Source organism: Xiphophorus couchianus, chromosome 13, assembly GCF_001444195.1.
Source record: "Xiphophorus couchianus chromosome 13, X_couchianus-1.0, whole genome shotgun sequence".
Taxonomy (NCBI): Eukaryota; Metazoa; Chordata; class Actinopteri; order Cyprinodontiformes; family Poeciliidae; genus Xiphophorus; species Xiphophorus couchianus.
In genome coordinates, this window is record NC_040240.1 from 9,540 (window position 1) to 31,506 (window position 21,967).

The 21,967-nt window shown below is 41.6% G+C and overlaps 2 protein-coding genes and 1 pseudogene across 2 annotated transcripts; all 3 read right to left on the reverse strand.

The window, feature by feature from the left end:
• Positions 1-2,101: 2,101 nt before the first annotated feature.
• On the reverse strand, positions 2,102-8,829 carry LOC114156412 (NLR family CARD domain-containing protein 3-like). Its single transcript, XM_028036826.1, has 7 exons — positions 8,703-8,829; positions 7,911-8,042; positions 7,657-7,776; positions 5,040-5,118; positions 4,656-4,881; positions 2,743-4,534; positions 2,102-2,279 (listed from the first exon to the last, which is right to left on the reverse strand). The coding sequence occupies exons 2-7, from the start codon at positions 7,997-7,999 to the stop codon at positions 2,102-2,104; spliced, it is 2,484 nt and encodes an 827-aa protein (XP_027892627.1). The 5' UTR covers positions 8,000-8,042; positions 8,703-8,829.
• Positions 8,830-11,161: 2,332 nt separating this feature from the next.
• Positions 11,162-13,062, reverse strand: LOC114155440 (tripartite motif-containing protein 16-like; annotated as a pseudogene).
• A 2,595-nt stretch (positions 13,063-15,657) lies between these two features.
• LOC114155338 (lys-63-specific deubiquitinase BRCC36-like) lies at positions 15,658-16,882 on the reverse strand. The gene is given in 2 exon segments (XM_028035179.1): positions 15,658-15,992; positions 15,995-16,882. Coding segments are annotated over 2 exon segments (1,026 nt in total). The 5' UTR covers positions 16,794-16,882; the 3' UTR covers positions 15,658-15,765.
• Between the last annotated feature and the right edge of the window lie 5,085 nt (positions 16,883-21,967).

A 21,967-nucleotide genomic window follows, 5' to 3' on the forward strand; every position in this document is an offset into this window, starting at 1 on the left:
ACTAAGGAGGTACGTGAAATGCTAAAAGCACGGAACTCAGCCTTCAAGTCTGGTGACAAGGAGGCACTGAGGACAGCGAGAGCCAACTTGAACCGTGCTATCAGGTTAGCAAAGCGAACCCACAGTCAGAAAATACAGGAGTTCTTCCACAACACCAGCAACACCAGGAGTATGTGGCAAGGCATAAAGGCGATCACAGATTACAATCCATCCTCCCCCCCCAGTGGGTGAAGTTGATGCTGACTTTCTAAATGGACTCAATAACTTCTTTGGGAGGTTTCAGGCACTGAACAGTTCTCCGGCAAAGAAAACTGTTCCCCACCAGGAAGAGGTGGCACTCTGCCTGGACACAGCCGATGTGTTGAAGACTCTGAAAAGAGTCAACCCACGGAAGGCCCCAGGCCCCGACAACATACCTGGGCAGGTGTTCAGGGAATGCGCAGGTCAGCTGGCTGGTGTCCTAACAGACATTTTTAACACCTCACTGGACCAAGCCACAGTGCCAGCCTGTCTCAAGACTGCCTCCATCATTCCGGTGCCAAAGAAACCTCAAGTCACCTCTTTCAACGATTACCGGCCTCTGGCACTGACTCCCATCATGATGAAGTGCTTTGAAAGGCTGGTAAAAGAACACATCGTCTCCAGACTCCCCCCCACATTCGACCCGTTCCAGTTTGCCTACCGCCAAAACCGCTCCACTGAGGACGCCATCTCCTCCGCCCTACACCTGAGCCTGGCTCACCTGGAGGAGAAGAACACTCATGTGCGGATGTTGTTCCTGGACTTCAGCTCAGCGTTCAACCCAATCATCCCACAGCATCTGGCAGAAAAACTGGGACACCTGGGCTTCAGCACTCCCCTGCGCAACTGGCTGCTAGACTTCCTCACCGACAGACCTCAGTCAGTCCGGATCGGACAACACACCTCTGATGTCATCACCCTCAGCACAGGCTCCCCTCAGGGCTGCGTCCTGAGCCCTCTGCTGTTCACTCAGATGACACACGACTGCGTCCCCAGGTTTGCCACCAACCACATCGTGAAGTTCGCGGACGACACAACGGTGGTGGGCCTCATCAGAGACGACAACGACCTGGACTACAGAGAGGAGGTGGAGCAGCCGGTGGACTGGTGCAGAGACAACAGCCTGATCCTGAACGTTGACAAGACGAAGGAGATGATCGTCGACTTCAGGAAGAACCGGCCCAGCCACGCTCCACTGCTCATCAACAGCTCGGCTGTGGAGGTGGTCAGCAGCACCAAATTCCTGGGGGTGCACATCACAAACAACCTCACCTGGACTGTGAACACCACGTCCCTGGTCAAGAGGGCACAGAAACGCTTGTATTTCCTGCGGAGGATGAGAAGAGCACACCTGCCCCCGCCCATCCTCAAGACGTTCTACAGAAGCACCATAGAGAGCATTCTGACCAGCTGCCTCTCTGTGTGGTGTGGAGGCTGCAGCGCCTCCGACTGGAAGAACGTGAGGAGAGTGGTGCGGACAGCAGAGAGGATCATCGGGGCTCCCCTTCCCTCCATTCAGGACATTTCATCCCAGCGCTGCGTGTCCCGAGGCCGAAACATCATCAGTGACCCCTCACACCCCCACCATAGACTGTTCTCCCTGCTGCCCTCTGGAAAGAGGTTCTGCAGCATCCAGTGCAGGTCCACCAGGTTCCGAAACAGCTTTTTCCCACTTGCTATCAGACTGCTGAACTCTTAACTGGACTGCACTCAAAAACTGGTCTCCACTTCATACCTTGCACATATACATAGCTAAGTAACTTCCATTTTACTGTCAGTCCTGCACTTTATATTTTATATTCATATTTTATACTGTATTTTATTTTATTCTGGAGTAACCTCACAACATTGGAACCTCAAAACACTGTCCTGAGCCGTATGCAACGAAATTTCGTTCTGTATTCACCCTGTGCATGCAAAATGACAATAAAGTCAGTCTAAGTCTAAGTCTACTTTCATACACCTGTGGCCATGGAAGTTATTGGAACACCTGTTTCCGATCATGTGGATGGGTGGTCAAATACTTTTGGCAATATCTTCTAGCAGCTAGTGGATAGAAATCACTAGGATTGAGAACATTTTACCTGAGAGTTTCCAGGTTGCAGTTTGGACTCTTCAGTCCAGCAGAGAGAAGCTTCACTCCTGAATCCTGCAGGTTGTTGTTACTCAGGTCCAGTTCACTGAGACTGGAGGACTGGGAGCTGAGAACTGAGGACAGAGCTTCACAGCTTCTCTCTGAGAGGTAACAGTCACTCAGTCTGAGGAGACAGGGAGAAAAATATGTTATTAAACAATTCCTCAAACTTTATGTTCTTTCAAATCAACAATGTTTTTATTGGACAACGAAGGATCTATCTTATTTTACACATACTTATATGTTTGGTGTGAACAGATTCAATTTATAGTTGGGCCTCCATCCTTAAAGGACAGAACTACAGGCAACAAGAATTTTGGAAAGATAATTATAAAATTACACAATAAACAAAATTAATCCAATTTCAATTTTAACATAAACATGATATTTTTTTTTTTGCTTTAATATTCAACATTCTGTTCAGCTGCTGAAGTAAGTCTGTTTCTCTTTTGCACGTCCGCCCACAGTGGGACACTTTGAAGAAACAATGCACCAATATATAAACTGAAACATGAATATATGCTTATCTCATCATTAGCAGATTTCTATCTATCAAAATAAAAAACTGTAACAATCTGTGACCTTACAGAGCTTTGTTGGAGGCTTTAACCACTGGTAGCAGCCTCAGAAGAACCTCCTCTGAAGCAGAGTATTTCTTCAGGTCAAACACATCCAGATCTTTTCCTGATGACACTAAGATGAAACCCAGAGCTGACCACTGAGCAGGAGACAGTTTATCTGTGGAGAGACTTCCTGAACTCAGAGACTGTTGGATTTCCTCCACTAGAGAACGATCATTCAGTTCATTCAGACAGTGGAACAGATTGATGCTTTTCTCTGCAGACACATTCTCACTGATCTTCTTCTTGATGTACTGAACTGTTTCGTGATTGGTCTCTGAGCTACTTCCTGTCCCTGTCAGCAGACCTTGTATGAGTCTCTGATTGGTCTGTAGTGAAAGTCCCAGCAGGAAGCGCAGGAACAAATCCAGGTGTCCATTTGGACTCTGTAAGGCCTGGTCAACAGCTCTCTGATGGAGAGATTTTTGTTTAGAGTCTCTTAATGATAAAAGGTTCTCAGATGTTTGTGTTTCTTTCATCAGGTTGACTCCAGAGTTGATGAATTTCAGATGAACATGAAGAGCAGCCAGAAACTCCTGAGCACTCAGATGGATGAAGCAGAACACCTTGTCCTGGTACAGCCCTCTCTCCTCTTTAAAGATCTGTGTGAACACTCCTGAGTACACTGAGGCTGCTCTGATATCGATGTCACACTTTGTCAGGTCTGATTCATAGAAGATCAGGTTTCCTTTCTGCAGCTGATCAAAAGCCAGTTTTCCCAGAGACTCAATCATCTTCCTGCTCTCTGGACTCCAGTGTGGATCTGTTTCAGTTCCTCCATCATACTTGACCTTCTTCACTTTGGTCTGAACCACCAGGAAGTGGATGTACATCTCAGTCAGGGTGCTGGGCAGCTCTCCTCCCTCTCTGGTCTCCAACACATCCTCCAGAACTGTAGCTGTGATCCAGCAGAAAACTGGGATGTGGCACATGATGTGGAGGCTTCGTGATGTCTTTATGTGGGAGATGATTCTGGTGGCCTGCTCCTCATCTCTGAATCTCTTCCTGAAGTACTCCTCTTTCTGTGGGTCATTGAACCCTCTGACCTCTGTCACCATGCCAACACACTGAGGAGGGATCTGACTGGCTGCTGCAGGTCGTGTGGTTATCCAGAGGAGAGCAGAGGGAAGCAGTTTCCCCCTGATGAGGTTTGTCAGCAGAACGTCCACTGAGGTGGACTCTGTAGCATCAGTCAGGATCTCCTTGTTGTGGAAGTCCAGAGGAAGTCGACTCTCATCCAGACCATCAAAGATGAACAGAACCTGGAAGTGTTCAAAGCTGCAGATTTCTTTGGTTTCACTAAAGAAATGATGAACAAGTTCCACCAAGCTGAACTTTTTCTCTTTCAGCACATTCAGCTCTCTGAACGTGAATGGAAATATGAACTGGATGTTCTGGTGGGCTTTGTCTTCAGCCCAGTCCAGAGTGAACTTCTGTGTTAAGACTGTTTTCCCAATGCCAGCTACTCCTTTTGTCATCATTGTTCTGATTGGTTGATCTTTTTCAAGTGGGACTTTAAAGATGTCTTCTTGTCTGACTGTTGTTTCTAATCTGTCTGGTTTCCTGGATGCTGTTTCAATCTGTCTGACCTCATGTTCATCATTAACCTCTCCAGTCCCTCCCTCTGTGATGTAGAGCTCTGTGTAGATCTGGTTCAGAAGGGTTGGACTTCCTGCTTTAGAAATCCCCTCAAACACAGACTGGAACTTCTTCTTCAGAACAGATTTAAGTTGATGTTGACAAGCTGCACCAAAATGACCTAAATTAACACAATAACGAAAATCAGATATGAAAGAAAATTCTCTTTTGAATTTGGTTACATCACTTCAGTAAATGTGTGATTTATCTATCATTTGAAATCTCTGAAGAAATCTTCTTACTGATCTGCAGACGGTCCGCCATCTTTTCCTGCTTCATCCTCCTCAAGAAGTTCACTGTGATCTTCATCACTGCCTCTCTGCTGCTCCTCCTCTGCTCTTCATCATCACCTTCCAACACCTCATCATCTCTCTGACTCTCTGAACGTTCTGGGTAATCTGGACTCAGAACTTTCTGGATCTTCTTCAGTTCTTTCTTGACATAAGTGACAATGTTTTCCTCCAGCATCTGGAACAGAATAATAAATAAAGGAAACATCAAAGTGAAATCATGGAGCCAAACACCAGATGGATGTTGGACAGACTGACAGTCCTCTGGTCTACAAAGTGCAGCATGAAGATGACTTTGAATAGAACTCATGGAAAAGTAGTTGTTCATATACAGACCATAAATATGGAGTCCAGCTGTGTTTGATACTGCTGGACAGACGGACCACTGGGAACCTCTGAGCTCTGCTGGTCCACTCTGTGGAGGAACCAGAAACAATTAGGAAGTCAGGAAATATTCATCCAACAGTATTCACAGAGGAAATCACCAAGAGTTGGACATTAAATTTCCTTAAAGCAGAAACAGAGCATCACATAAAAATAATACAAAGTAGTTAGAAAGATGAAGATGAACTACAATAATGAAGACCAGTAACACCAGAATCACCTAGTAGACATTTTAAGAGTTGGTACTGAAGTTGGTTTTCTAACAGTCCACACTGTCAGCAGATCTGATGCTGGTGGAGAGAATGTCTGAGAGGTTGGGGACAGTGGAAGTGAAGGCTCTGTCCACACAGGTCTACAGAACAGTGTGGGAAATCCATCATGTTTCTATGAATAGATCTGAGGTGATGTGGACATGGAGGAGGTCATGGAAATGTCTTCCACAGTCTGACATGGAGCCAGGAAGCAGAAGAACATCATCATCAACACCCCAGAGATGAAGACAAGATGGTGTTTTCATTAGAACAGAGCAGCTGATTTTTCCAGATAATAAATCAAACCTCTCTGTAAATATAACTGGGAACATCTGGGTTCTTACTGGTTCTATTTCTACAGTTACAACAATTAGTAACAGCTCACCTCTGATGATGGCGATTCAGGAGATTTAAAGTCAATCTTTCTATGGCACACAGGTCATTTTGGTGGAATAGTCAAGGTAAATTAATACTGTTTTGTGTTTTTTGTGTGTGTTATTTACTAGTTGTGTCGCAGTTTGACATGGTTGCGAAGGGGGATCAATATCACTTCAATATTGCTAGGTGACGACGGTGGTGGAACGGATGTTTTGTGTGCTCTTTTTCTAACGGCTGTGTAGCGACACCACTAACTGAGTTACTTTGTAACAATTATTAAATTAAAATGTTGGGGACTCAATCACAATATATTGTTGATTGTTTGCCACCGTTACATTATGATCCATTGAATCATTGCTTTTGAAGGAAACACAGCTGGATTCTGGTTCTTCTTCTTGTGTGAAACTGATGGAACCTAGTAAAAACAACTCATAAAAAACTTTCTGTGGAGTTCTGTTTTAAAGATTAATTTTATTGTGACCGTTTGTAAAATAAAGAGCTGTGAGACACAACAGAACCAAATAGATCATCAGCTTGATGTTTTAATTGATTCCCATCAGAACCGGTCCAATCCCCTAACATGTTCCTGATCATTGATGCTACTGAATAATGTCCAACCTTGTTTAAAGAGCAGAAAGATCTGATTCTGAGACAAACATGTTGGTTTAAAATGACTAAGAGAAGTTTGGTGATCTTAGTGTTGAGCTCTGACATGGAGCAGAACCAGGAATCATTTCCACTACGATCATTAAAAGAGGATCTGATGGAGCTTAATTCAGAACCAGATGTTCAGTTAGAGACACAGAAGCCCACTGCTGAATAAAATCTGCATGATAATTTATTTAGTTTAACCATAGAAATGGTAGATAATGCATCATATTGGATGGTGTTTGAAACACAGAGATGTAACTATAATCATGAAATTAATTCATAGAAATTTTTTGTGTTAATTTTAATATTGTACAAAATAAATGAATACATTTACATTTTGAAAAAATTAAGTTGATGCAAAACAGAAAAAAATGCAATAAATGTTTGGTATTCAAAAGTCATGTCAACATAGTAGTTTATGGAATTGTGTCCTGGTTTAAAAATGAGTTTCATCCATCCATCCATTTTCTGTGCACCCTTGTCCCTAATGGGGTCGGGAGGGTTGCTGGTGCCTATCTCCAGCTACGTTCCAGGCGGGAGGCGGGGTACACCCTGGACAGGTCGCCAGTCTGTCGCAGGGCAACACAAAGACATACAGGACAAACAACCATTCACACACAAACACACACCTAGGGAGAATTTAGATAGACCAATTAACCTAACAGTCATGTTTTTGGACTGTGGGAGGAAGCCGGAGTACCCGGAGAGAACCCACGCATGCACAGGGAGAACATGCAAACTCCATGCAGAAAGACCCCGGCCGGGAATCGAACCCAGGACCTTCTTGCTGCAAGGCAACAGTGCTACCAACTGCGCCACTGTGCAGCCCCTAAAAGAATAAACTAAAAATGAGTTTATTCTGGTTAATTTTTTCCAGGATTCATCAGCAGTAATTGCTTATGTATGGTGTCAATAACTGGCCAGTAGGGAGCAGCATCACTACCTGATTGATGGTTAAATTGATCTCAGTGAAACATCAGATTGAATTTTAAGACTTCTGTAAACTAGATGGACGTGTAGAACCTCTGGGTAAAGATTGTTGATCTAAATGGACCTGATTAATACTCAAGTTATTTAATTAATTTTAATCCATTTGGACTTTAATGTCTCCATGGTATCATGCTACCATGGAGACATCAATATCATTGATGTAATGCATATGAACAAAAAATAACCTGAAATTCTGTCTAACATTCCCATGACAACAGAACCCAACAGAACTTGCTATTGTCACCTGGCCACAATGACAAGGATAAACTGAACAGTTACAGCAGTTAGAAACATCTCACCTCTCTGATGGTGGAGATCCAGGAGATTTAAAGTCAATGAAATCATCCTTTGACATGTCACTCTTAAAGGACACACAGCTGGGTTCTGGTTCTGGTTCTGGTTTGAGTCTCTGATGGATCCTGACAGAAACATGATGATTAAAACTTATTCAGCAAAGAGGAGCAGCAGCAGCTTCATCACCACGTCTGTTCTGGCCTGATATAGTGAACGCTGTGTGAAAAGGGCTGTGGACAGTTAGAGATGGTGACCTCACCTCTGACCTTTGCTCTGGGGCTCATCTTCCCCACACAGAGTGGTTTTAGAGGGAGGGACTCCCTCCTCTCTGTCCTCACACTGATCCATGCTGCTGAATTCACATCAGCTCACACACACTTTCTACCTTCACCTGCAGAGGAAACACACATCATTCATCTGCACATCAACTCTGATCATCCTTTACATCATTAGAGCTGGAAAAAGATCAGCTGCTCCTCCTCTGATTGGCTCTTCTTCTCTGCTTCATATCAGTGTCAGGTGAATGCAGTCAGACAGCAGAGAGGCAGAGGAAGCTGCCATCAGCTGCTGCACTTCTACTATCAGTCCACTAGATGGAGACATGGAGCAACATTTACATTCACTGATTCAACCTGAACAAGTCTTATAGTTCATAATTATTTATTTCTACAAGTGGATTATTCGCTCCATCAAAGATTAACTATTTAATAATCTGACTGAATCAAACCCATTTTAATAACATTTTATTTTTGAAAGGAAGCAACAGGAAACTGTTTCTGACGTTAATGGTGGAGACTAGAGTTCGGTACCAGGAAATAAAAACATGAATCAGTTCGGAGAAGAAAACAGTGAAACATCAGCTGTTCATCATGTTGTTTGATTCCAGTTCATCACTAATCTAATAATCCTGTAGATTAGCCTTTAAAGCAGCGATTTTAAGGTTTGAGTCAAAACCAGAAGTGAAACTTTTCTCCAAACGTCAGAGATTAGAAACAATCAGGAAAAAGTTAAAGTGATGAAAAAGTTCAAGAAATAAACAAATCAAACTTACAGTTTGTTCAAACGATCCAAAGAGTTAAAGAAGAAAATTTAAACAACAGACTGAGACACAACTAACGGACTGGGGCAGCATATGGCCTAAATTCAAACCGAAAGTAAATGTGACGGATGTTGCGTGTTTTAGTTTCTTCCTTCAGAGCAGCAGAACCAGGAAGTAGAAGCTCTGAGGTGAAATCAGAGGCAGGTTGATAAAATCTTCATGAGGAAGTTCTGATAAAAATGAGGGTGTACTTACTTTAGATCATGACTGTAGTGATGATGGATAATAACAAAAAAATTAAGAACAGTATTTTAGTTTATTTATCATGTCATAAAGAAAAAATGTGAAAATGCATTTTTCAGACTAATATTTTCACCATGTTATTAATACTAAAGTAACTAAATATACAAACTAATATTTAGCATCAAAATAAATATTTATTTACCAAAGTAAACATTTAATTTTCAAATCCAATGTTTATTTTCTAAACTACATATTTAATGATCTATTTTCATGTCTAGTTGTTCAGTTAGACGCTCCATCATGTTGTCATGTTCCAGTTTTTCTCCACTCAGCAACAGTTGGTGAACAGGATTTAATCCAGTTTAGTGTAATTGTCTTTCTTGCTACTAGTAGCAGAAGGTGCAACAATATGTAACATTGATTTTTAGTGAGTAAATCCTTGGTGTTCATGTCCAGCAGAAATAGAAGAGGCTCCATGAGGAGATCTGTCCTTAGAATGTCCTCAATCTCCTGTTTCATTTCCTCCCAGAAGGTCTTTATTTGTGGTCAGAACTGGATCCTAAACTTTTCTTACTTTACATAAATGATTTATGCAATGAATCTAATTTGTTAACATTTACTTTATTTACTGATACATTATTTTGATCTGGTCAGTTTGGAGCAGCAACAGTTTAATGGAAGGAGAATTACAATTATTAATGATGTGACAAAAATAGATTAACACTAAATTATGAGAAAACAATTTGTAATATTTAGTAGCAAGAAAATAAAGAAATAAAAATACCACTCGACAAAAAATTTCATTGTGATGCTTTTATTGATAAGGTAAAATCTAGAATATAAAAATCTTGCAATATTTTCCACAATCAGTTTTTTCTGAACAAGAAATCATTTTACATGTTTTAATGTTGCCTAATTCTTCCATAAATTAATTATTGTGTGTAGATCTGGAAACTCAAATTAAACCAACACAAACCTAAAGAAGAAAATTATTTGAATTATAACTGAGTCTGATTATTTTCATTTAACTAATGAAATATTTCTTATTTGCATACTTTAAAATTTATTAGAGATCAGCACAATATTGATTATTTACAAATTCTACAATAAACTCCTCCCATTGTGTATATAAAAGTGGTTAGAAATTAAAGACAAAAATAATTTTAAAAATGCTATATGATTAATTTTGTAATTAATAGGACGCCCATTTTTATATTCCTATAAGAATAAATAATATTTTTTTGTGGAGGGCCTCCTGTCAGTAAGGGGGTCTTGGAATTGTCCTAACTTTTCCCCTAAACAATCCTTGATCATAACATATAGCAAAAACACTAAACAAAAAATCAGCTTATGATTATAATATGATTGATTAAATCTCCTTGTTTCTGTATTTGCATCTGGTTCTCCAGTCGGGACTCATCAGACCCACAAACAAAATGTTTGTTCTCGTTCCTTTGGAGCTTCCATGTGAAAAGAAACCAAACCACCAGAAAACATTTCAAGATAACAGAGTAAAAGGACTATAAGGGTGAACACAGCCTAAGTAAACTGTGACTCTACTAAAGGTGAATTCACACCAGCGCCGTTCAGTCTGTTTTAATCCAACTCCAGTCCATTTGCCAGGAAAGTCTGGTTCTTTTGGGGACGTGTGAATGTTTAACCGAATTCTGATTCGGACCAAAAAGTGGACTCTGGTCCGTCTAAAAACCTCAGTCTGGGTTCAGTTGAAGTGAACTCTGGTGCGGTTCGAATGCATATGTGAATGCCAACCAGACCAGAGACCGCTACAAAAGCAGGAAGTGAACCACAGCGCAGGGCATTCTGGGTAAAAACATCCAAACAAACATGCTAGCCTAGCGCTAGCGGGAGAAATAGCTAGTGGGATTTTACCAATGACAAAAGAGAAATCCTACAACCTTCAAAATCTGATGCCATTCCATTTTTGTTTATATTTTATAAAGAAGGAATTTGTGCTCAGTGTCTTCAGAGGTTTCCGTGTTGTTTCCTTCAGTGTTTCTTGGTGCAGCGCCCCCACAGGTGAGGAGGGGAACAGGTTTTTCAGAAGGTTTGGTTGGTGTGACAAAATGCTGCAGTGTGAAAGAGAACTGCAGCAGCTGAAAATGTAACACAGAACCAAGTCTACTGGACTATCAGCCTAACTGTAGTCAGGCTGATAGTCCCTTTAAAGGGAACTTTAAAGGGAAACCACAACTGAATTACATTTTTCATACAAGCGGTTGCTTACTTGATCTCACAAAACACAGCAGAGGACTGTGATGCCAAGCCATGATGGGCCCTGAATGCAGCACAGAGCGGCTGAGTGAAAGTGGTCTGGACTCTGTGAAGCAGTGACATGGCTCCAGAGACGCTGTAGAAGGACAGGAGTCCTGCTCTGTGATCCAGGTACACTCCTATTCTTTTGGACTGTGGACCTAAAATCAGAGTTACGCTGTTATTATGTCTGAATTCATGCAGAGACTCTGAACACAGCAACACCCACGACTTGTCAGTTTTCCCAAACTCGCTATCGTCTCCCGTTCTGCTGATAGTTTTGTAAGCGACTCCAATAAAAGCCCCCAACCCGCTCCACTCCACCTCCCAGTAATGGCGTCCAGTCAGAGTCTCTCTGCTCAGGACCTGAGACCTGTTGTGAAACCGCTCACTGTGGGCCTGGTACATCTGTTTTATACTTCTATAAGTCGCTTTTCTATTCCTCTCAGATAAAACCAGCTGCATGTTCACAGTGTTTGGATCCAGAGTGATTGGTTGGGAGAACTTTATGAACTCTGCTCTGGCTGTCAGCTCCTCCAGTGGCAGTAAAACATCCGGATTAGCCACTGCCCTGGAAACTCTGGGCCAGTCTTGACTGAGAAAGCTCTGCACTTTATTTCCCACCTCTGAAATTGTCTCTGTAACATCCTGGAAGTAGCACCGCGTACGCTGCTTTGGGAGAGACGTCGCCGTGCGTTCTCCTGGTCCAGTAAGCGACGGGAACATGTGCAGAAACTCGATGTGGTCCTCTGTTTGAGAGAGTCGCTCCAGTTCAGCATCTTTTCCTTTCAGCTCGGTGACCTCCTTGTCCAGCTTTTCCAGGAGCTTTTTGACACGATTCTCCTCCGTCTTCTGCTGATTCTCTATTTGCTGCTTGATTAAAGACTTTCTACTTTCAATCAGACGAATCAGTTCGTTGAAGATTTTCTCCGAGTCTGTCAGAGCTTTATCAGCAGATCGGCCAATCGCTACCAACTCCTCCTGGAGAAGCTTAACATCTTTTTCACAATCCTTCAGTTGCTGCTTCATTTTTTGCTGACTTGGCGTGAGTTGTTTCTGTCTTTCTGTCCTTTCTGCTGCAGCAGAAATGGTCGAATGGTCTTTGTGATCATCAAGGGAGCACAGATAGCAGATACACTGCTGGTCGGTGCGACAGAAAATGGCTTTCAGCTCTCCGTGTTTGGGGCAGATGTTTTCCTGGAGCTTCTTTGACGGGTTGATGAGTTTGTGCTTCTTCAAGGCGGGAAAGTCCCAGTGAGGCTTCAGGTGCTGCTCGCAGTAAGAGACCAAACACTGCAGACAGGACCGGAAGGCTTTCAGCTTCCTGTCGGTGCAGAAATCACAGGCCACATCTTCAGGTCCAGCATAGCAATGATCCGCTGGAGTCGCTTGGAGTCCTACTTTCTTCATGTCATCCACTAAATCAGCCAACACGGTGTTCCTCACCAGGACAGGCCTCGGCATAAAGGTCTGTCTGCACTGAGGACAGCTGTAGGTTTTCCTCTCCTCTCTGTCTCAGTGGTTCTTAATGCACTCCATGCAGTAGCTGTGACCACAGGGGGATCGTCACCGGGTTCTTCAGAGGATCCAAACAGATCGAACAGGAGAGTTTCTCCCTGTTAAGCGTAAATCCTGACAGAGCCATTTCACCTCCCTCACAGTGTCAGACTGAATGTTGTTCAATCAGACAGAGAGAAGAAGAGCTGCATTCTTTTAATTCCTCCTGCTTCCTGGCAGAGGAGTGGTTCGAATGAAGAAGTGAGTCTTTACTACTTGCATATTTGTAACATGACAAAATGACAGTAACATCAATGTATTATCTTCTTTATTTAAACATTTGCAGTGAAAAATATCAGAATCTGAACAATAGCTGTGTTTCCATTGACTATATAATTGCAAAATTTGACATTTCAAAAATAAATTTGTTCAAAGGAAACATAATTTGATAAAGATAAGATAAGATAAATCTTTATTGTCATTGTCACAAGGACAACGAATTCAAAGGGTGCCATCAGTCGGTGCACATGCCCAAAAACAAAAAATAACTGTCTCACAATTCACACACAACGCAAGAATCAACAAACAACTGGCAAAATAAATAAGAACAGCCACATTCTCACATACATCATTTGTGATGATTAATGGTTGTTTTTGATTGTATTTAGTTTTGTTATTGCTATCGGGTAGAAACTGTCTCTGAGACGGTTGGTTCTGGTTCTGGTTGCTCTGTATCTTCTGCCTGAAGGCAGCAGTGTGAACAGAGAAGGTCCGGGGTGAGAAGTGTCCTTTGTGATGTGTTGTGCTTTTCTTAGACAGCGGTCGCTGTGCAGGTCCTCCAGTGAGGGGAGAGGGCAGCCAATGATTTTTGGGCTGTATTCACAACCCTTTGGGGAGCTTTCCTTTGAGCTGTAGTGCTGCTGTTATACCAGACGCAGATACAGTAGGTCAGTATGCTCTCTATGGAGCACTTGTAGAAGGACACCAGCAGCTTCTCCTTGATGCTGTTCCTCCTGAGAACCCTCAGGAAGTTCAGTCTTTGCTGGGCCTTTTTTATCAGCTCCAAGGTGTTCATGTTCCATGTGAGGCCCTGCTCAATGTGGACCCCCAGGGAAACGGAAATCAGCTACCCTCTCCACACATTTTCCCCCAATGGTTAGTGGTGTAATGTCCGTTTTATTCCTCCTGTAATCTATTATGAGTTCTTTTGTCTTTGAGTTGTTGAGGAGCAGATTGTTCTCCCTGCACCACTGCAACAGCCGCTCCACCTCTCCCCTGTAGGCGGACTCGTCGCCTCCTGAGATGAGCCCCACCACTGTGGTGTCATCAGCAAACTTGATGATGGTGTTGCTGTGGTGGGCAGAGGTGCAGTCGTATGTGTACAGACAATAGAGCAGGGGGCTCAGCACACAGCCCTGTGGAGAGCCAGTACTAAGGCTGAGGGCAGTGGATGTATGTTTTCCCACCCTAACTCTCTGCTGTCGGTTGGTAAAAACGTTTTGGCCCTTGGATGAGGTGGATTTGATTGGCTATTGGTATCAATAGCCAATTTATTTTGTAAAAACTGCAATGGAAACACTTTTTTTCGCATCACATGAGAAAAACAACCAGATGAAGACAATAGGAAGTGGCAGGAGGATGATGGTGGTGGCATGTTTTTTAATGACTTATCATGTGAACAAACTTATTCACATGTAATTTTAATTTAAGTGTGTATCCAATGGAAACAACTCAATTGTGAAGTTGTGTTTTTTGATATTATTGGAAGATAGACAAAGTTTTGTGGACATTTTTGATGGAAACGCAGCTACTGTGATTCTGTTTCTACTGACCTGAACAAACGCAGCCGGTCGATGTTCTTGTTCCAGCACACAGCTGTTGGACCAGTTTAGCTTGATTCTGTTCTTTCTTTGTTTGACTGTTTGCAACACGTTGTCTGGTAAACATCCGACTTTGCTAATGCTAGAAATTTCTAAAACTATTTTATAATAACCTGAATATTTCATGTTACATGTTAAACTCTGCAGTTTCTGTGTCTTAATATCTAACAGATGTTTGAAGCCTTGAATTTGAAAAAAAAAAAGATCAAATGTCTATTAAAGATTTGATTATTAAGTTTTCTCCAAACTTTTATTTTAGTCTTGCTGTGTTTTCCCACCTGTAGACCTGCTTCGATTAGGGACCAAAATTCCAACATTTGTTATGTTTCCAGTCAGTTCTTTTAAATAAAATACATCTGGAAAGTTTTATATTGCTTTACTTTTTCCACATTTTGCTATTTTACAGCCTTATTTCAAATTGTACTATTATTCCACAAAATTCTACACACAAATACCACAATATGAAAATGTGGAAAAAAGTAAATATTCTAAAGTCATAATTCAGTGGAGAAAAAAATTATAATTCTGAGAAAGAATTTCTGAGATTATTTAAATCTTGAGAATTGTGAGAAAAAAGGTCAGAAATATGTAAAGAACCATAGAAAAATAATTTAATTCTGAGATTAAATTCAGATTTTCTTAAAAGGAAAAACTGTGGAATTTAAGTTAGAATTCTAAATTTCAAAAGTAGAAAATTTTCAGCTTTTTAAACTGTAGAAAATCTCAGATCAAACAGAAAAAGAAAATTCTACAAATTTTCAAAATATTTTCTGAGCTCAGAAATTTCACTTTTTTCCAGAAAATTTCCTAGATTAATCTCAAAAATTTTAATCTTTCCAAAATTTCCACTTTTTTTTTTTTTTTTTAGGAAATTTCTTAGATTAACTTAAATATTTTCTCGTAGATTTTCGTCATTTGGAGCTCAGAAATTTTCGATTTTTTCTAGAAATTGTCTGAGCTTTTTTCTGGCAGCTGTTAGACTTTTCAAACTCAGAAATGTCTGTTTTTTTCCAGACAATTTCTGAAATTATTCTCAAACTTTCCTCGTTTTTTTGCGGATTTTACTCTTTTTTAGTTTTTTTTCTCCCAGTCCCAAAACATAACAGTTATATTCATCTTAGGGTGACCAAAGACTTTTGCATTTTAACCTTAAATCTTTTTATTTACATAACAATACATGTTTTTCAGTAATAGCAACAGAAAAAAGGTTCGAGTTCTGCCCGAAAAGCGGAAGACACAGCACCGATGCGCCCATTATCGGACAGCCGTCCCGCCGGCTCACAGCGCACCCAGCTCCCGCTGCAGCCGCTCTTCTCCCGCTGGAGCTCCGCGATGCTCTGGCGGTTCTGCTGCAGCCGGTCCTCCAGCCACTGCAGCAGCGGCCCGCTGACGGCGGACATCTGGCTGCACAGTTCTTGGTGAACACCGAGCCGTTGTGGATCTTGGTGACCGGGTCCAGGTGGGACAGCCCGTGGATCCGGCGGTACGTGTCCTGCTCCTCCTGGCACAGGATCCGCGGCAGCTCCACGGCGGACTCCAGGCACGCCTTCCCGATCGCCTCTCGCGGCACCACGTGCACGGGAATCTCCACTCGCTCGTACTCAGAGCCCTTCTGCGCCTGCGCGGACTGGAAGCAGGTGTAGAGGACGCGGCCCGTCCTGGTGTTCTTGTCCTCGATGAAGCAGGAGAAGATGAGCCCCACGAAGCACTGGTCCAGCATCTGGTACATCGCCTGGGTCCGCACGTCGACGTGGGACGGCCACACCGTGATGTGCGGGTGGGAGTGGTACCAGCCCACCACCCGCATCGGTCTGCCGGTGGAGTCCGCCAGCCGCTCCGCCTCGGTGGAGGCGGCGGACAGCTGCTCCGGGGAAATCTCCACCCGGTCCTTCCGCTTGTCGGAGCGGCGGAGGATGATCACCGAGTGGATGTGGACGATCCGGGACGCCTCCACCTCCCCGATGCATAAACCCATCACCTCCTCCTTCTCGGTGCTCAGCGCGTGGTTCATGCACACCAGGAAGGCGTCAGACTCCAGGTGAACCGCGCTGACGGCCATTTTCAACAGAAAACACAAGTTTCTGACGCCAAGAAGAGAAGAAAACAAAACAGCACCAAGACGCACTCTCACTTCCGGGTTGCTCGACTTCGTTTTAGCTCGCTGTGCTTCAGCGCCCCCATCTGGTCCGGGATGGTTCTGCAGTGACGTCATTAAAGTTTCATATATTGTCAGCAGAGATGCAAAACTGCAAAAAATAATAATAGTTATGTGTCATTAATTTATTAAAACTGAAAATAAATATAGAAATAATTTTTACAACTTTTTTATATAATTGAACAGTCCACATATTCATTGACAAGTCATTGATTAGTTTCATGAACATAAAATATTTTATTAAATTTTGAAATAGCTCTATCTAGTTTTAAATTAAATCAAAACATTTAACTGAGTCACATGTACTGAATATATGTTATTAATAAATTATTAATAAATTATTTCCAGTTTTAATAAATTAACACATTTAACTTAATTGTAATTCGTCACTCTAGTTACGACTCACATCTGCACATTATCAGGTTACAACTACAGACATATTTATTTTAAATCTTCATGACTTCAGTAAATAACTTAAATGAAATCTGAAAAGTGCGGCATGCATTCAGCCCCTTATTCTGTGCCCATGAATGAAATCCAGTGATTTATGGCCGGGTGACCATTGCCTAAATTGTTTTAAAATAAAACTTTTCAGAAAAAATATAAATAAATCAGAGTTTTCATGTTGAGCAGAGAATCCATTGCTGCTTGTTTCCCGACAAGGTGACCGGTGAGAGCAGACGGCGTCCCGGCGACGTAATCGGGGTGAGAGGCGTCTGACTGTCGCTCAGATAAACACACAGGTCCAGGCTGGGCTATGCTGGGAGTGTTAAGACCTCTGAAGCTGCCGTACCGCTCAGCAATGTGTGGGTGATAATCCTTCCTCTGACCCATGAGCAAAACAGAGAAATATGAGAAAAACTACTTTTATATTTGTTTCTTCATCATGTTACATGTCTGTTATTATTTTCCAACCTACTGAAACAAGGTGAAGTTTTCAGAAGATGTTCTTTGAGTTTGAAACCAGTGAGGTCGACGGCTGGAAGATCTTGTTCTGTTTCTTCATTTGTTTTGGTCCACAGAGGTTTGGCTTCAACAGAATATTTAGAAAGTTAAAGTCCAGGAGGATGACATTACAATTACAACACAATTTTAAAAAAGAAGTGAAAAAAAATAATGTAAAAACAAAAAAAGCTGACAAAAGCATAAAAATTCAGGCAGTGGTGCCTCCAAGAGGGGGGCCACAGGGAGCCCTGGGCCCCCAACCAGCTCATGCAAAGGCTCACAGTGTCACCTTCAATCAATCAAGACACAAATGTAAAACTCAGTAAATACATTTTAAAAAAAATACTATTTTCTTATGTATTTTTATTTTTATTTATTTTTCAGTTTTACCAGTAAAATGTAAACTTTTTTTTGTTCATCAAAGCTTAAGAACAAACAATCGATTTTGAAGTTTAAAAATCACCTAATATTATTTATTTTTATTTTTCAATTTTCCTAATGTGGCCAGACTGAACGTTTTCTGGGAGAGCCGCTGCAGCTGGGGGTGCCGGGCCAGAGGGGGCGCCAAAATCTGATTTCAAGGCTATATTTTCTGTATTTAACAGCTCTTCGTGTGTGTGTGTGTGTATTGATACGATCAATAACAGAAGCACAGAATTGATTAGGCTTAACGTTGTCCCATAAATTCATCTTTTACTTCCAGCAAACCCAGTGAATAAAACTCATCTGAGCAAAACTCAGTTCCAGTTAAAATCCCAGCAGATGTGAAAATGTTTCACTGAGATCCATCCATAACCACAACTTTAAAGAAAAGTGTCAGATAAAGTCAATAAGAAGGAAGAGGAAGGGAGTGAGAGAGAGGAGGAGAGAGGAGGAGGAGGAGCTACAGGAGATGAAGAGTTTTTCAGTTGGTAACAAAAAGCTGACAGAAACCGGAGCGGTCCGTCCCACATGCTGCTGTTTTGTGGATGTTTGTCGGTGTGCCGTCGCAGCCTTCCTGTTGCCAGGCGATGAGCGTGGCTCGGATCCACGACAAGCAGAAACTGCGATGGTTCTGGGAGCAGAGGATCGTCCAGCACAGCCAGAAGATGGACCAGGAGGAGAACCGCATGAGGAGCAGCGCCCTGATACGGTCAGAAGACGCTTCTGCTACGAGTCAAAGGTTTTATCCAGTAGAGTCTCAATGATGTCAACCCACTCAGGTCTTAGTTGTTCCCACTACGTCCTCATCAGGTGCTAAAATAAGACAAAACCAACTTCAGACAAACATTTTACAACAAATAAGCCAACACACACAAGTAGAGATCAGAAACCTAAGTAGCAGATTTTTCAGATTTAGAGGTTTTATGCTTCCTTGAACAAGTTAGATGAAATCATTGCTAAATAATTATTAGGTAATGAGATTCTAGTTTGCTCAGAACGAGCTGTTTAGAGCATCTGTCACTTTAAATCCGCATTAGCTGCTGCTAGCCAAATTCAACGCTTACACATCTTTGAAAAGCAGAAGTGTAGCCTCCTGCACAACCAACAAGAATCAAGCAAGTGGTTTATGGATGGTACATCAACAACAAAACACTTGACTTTTCCAGCAGCCATTGTACAGCAGGTAAAACCAGGAGGCCAAACATGCTGGAGCTCCGTTTGGGTTGCTAGGTAACGGGGCTGGGCTTGGCTGGGGTTGCTAGGTGTTATTACACTAAGCAGTGTTATTTATACTATGTTTCAGGAGTGAAACAACAGATTCACTGTGTTAGCATGCTAGTTACCTCGCTAGCTTAGCAGCTAACTGCTTGTTCATAGCAACGACAATCACTTTTCTATATAAACATGTTTAAAATAAAAACCTGAAATAAAAGAATATATATATATATATATATATATATATATATATATATATATATATATATATATATATACTATATATAAACATAAAACTTATGTGCATAGAGTTCACATTAGTCTTATTAAGCGTCGCTTATTGTTATTAAGCTGTTAGATTATGGGATGGATTTAAGTTTTCTCTCACTGTTTCTGAACTTTGGTTTAGTTTCTGGACATTTCTCCTGAAAACAGTAAAATAAAGTTCTGGCAGGTGAACAAACTGCTGGTTCTGGTGTCAGACAGGAAGGGAACGCTAAAAATAAACTTTATTACGGAGGGAGCCAGAGATGGACGAGTTCATTAAATGCCTCGGCCGTGTTTGCAGCTTGTTTGTCTGTCATCGCGTCTCAGGCGTCGTTGCCTGAGAATGTTGATTAGAGGCAACGCGGCTGCAGGTTTGAATCCCGGAGATCAGCAAGAGAATCACTTAATTAATCCTTCGGCCAACACAGCTTTCCTCTTTCCACAACACGAGACGTCCTGCTGCAACGACCCAGGATCAACTGCAGGACCGGGGCAGACAGAAGAAAAACAGAAAAGAACATTTTACACTAGATATTTTTATGAAAATTACTTTAAAAAAACATTTGTGGAAAAAAAGTCAAAATGTCCACAATCAAGTCTCAAAATCTGTCAGAACAAAAACAGGATTTACTATAAATTTTTAGTCTTTTGTAAGAAAAATGGTGGTAAAGATATTAGATGAAAAGCATCTTATTGTGAAGGCCAGACTTCTTAAAAACTTTATATATCAAACATCAAACAGTTTCATTAATGAAAATCTGCATTTCTTCAGTCAGAGCTAAGTTCAAAGTTCACATATGAATATGTTTTATTTTCCATTCATCTGATCCAGTAAATGGACCGGTACTTGTTTCTCCAGAACAATAAGTGACTCATCTCTCTGTCTGAACTTCCTCTCCTCCATTTTGTTGTTTCTCCTCTTCAGGCTGCGGGAGCAGTGGCTGCTGCGCCTCAATCTGAGGAACCAACACCCAGCGCTTCTTTGAGGAGAGGAGACGGCGAGAGCAGAAAGTTTCTCAGTTTCTCCAAAGGCTCAATTCACCAACAAATCAACACCAAAATCACGGAAATGAGATCTGAAGCCTGGAACTTCAGATTCCATCGAAACATCAGAATGTTTAATACAGAAGGAGAAAAGATCAATAAAAAGGACTGATATCAAAACTTCTGTCATTTTTAACCTCAAACATTTTATTTATTCCTACATGAAAAACTCAAATCTATATTATGAGTTATTGAAATAAACAGTACTAAACTATTTTAAAGTTCTGAAGTTCTAGTTAAAATTTTCTGGAATAAAATGGATCTGCAAAACAAAGTCAACTTTATTTCTGCAACACATTTCCAACCTTTCCAACGAAACAAAACCTTCAGATTGGTCAATTATTATCTAATTAATGTTAAAACTGATAATATAGTCGTCATGTTGTAAAAGCTGAATTGCTTATAAAATAATTTGATGTGATGATATATGAAGAACTGAAACAAGGCCTGAAGTCAGTGAGCAGAGATGGAGTCTGAGGAGAACCAGTTAGAGATGATGATGATCAGCTGCTGCTGATGGATCCAGTAAAGACTCAGATGTTGGTTCCTCCTCCAGCTGTGGTAAAAACATGAGAGGAGTTTTTATTTCTGATGTTTCTAGTGAACATGTTGTGCTTCACCGTTATGTTGGATTCTTATGATTATGGCATTTCTGCAGTTGTGGCCAAATTGTTGGTATGAAATTTTCTCAAAGTAATAAAATATGCTGATCTGTCAACAGGGTTTTGTTTGCCAGAAGGAATAAATGATGAGCAGCAGCTTGGAAACTGTAAGACTGATTTTGTAGAGCTGAATGGTGACCAGAGTTCAGAGTAAATTTCTCTGAAGAAAACTGAATCCTGTTCCAGTCAATGGAATCCAAGCACAACAAGGTGATGGTTGCTGTGACAAAGGGCAGCCAATGCAATGTTGTCAATGTGGTGCAAACGTCTCTTTACAATTCAGATCAGCTGGAGACCAATGAAGTGGAAAGAATTGCTGTCAGGCGTGTTGTTGTTTGCTTCAGAAAACTATGAATAAAATCTTAACTGAAATTTTGTCCAAATGGTTCATGTTGCTACTTGACAAATTTCCAAGGTTGTTCTAGTAAACTGAGTTTATTGGCAGATATTTACTCTGGTCATGTATTGTCTGTCTAGACCAGGGGCCCCAAAGTGGGTCCTGGAGGTCCGACATCCTGCATGTTTTAGTTTCTCCCTGGTTTAACGCACCTGGATCCAATAATGGTTCGTTAGAAAGACTAAGAAAGACATTAACATGCTGGAAATATTGTTGGTACTATCAGGGAGAGAACTAAAACGCGCAGGATGCCGGCCCTCGAGGACCGACTTTGGGCT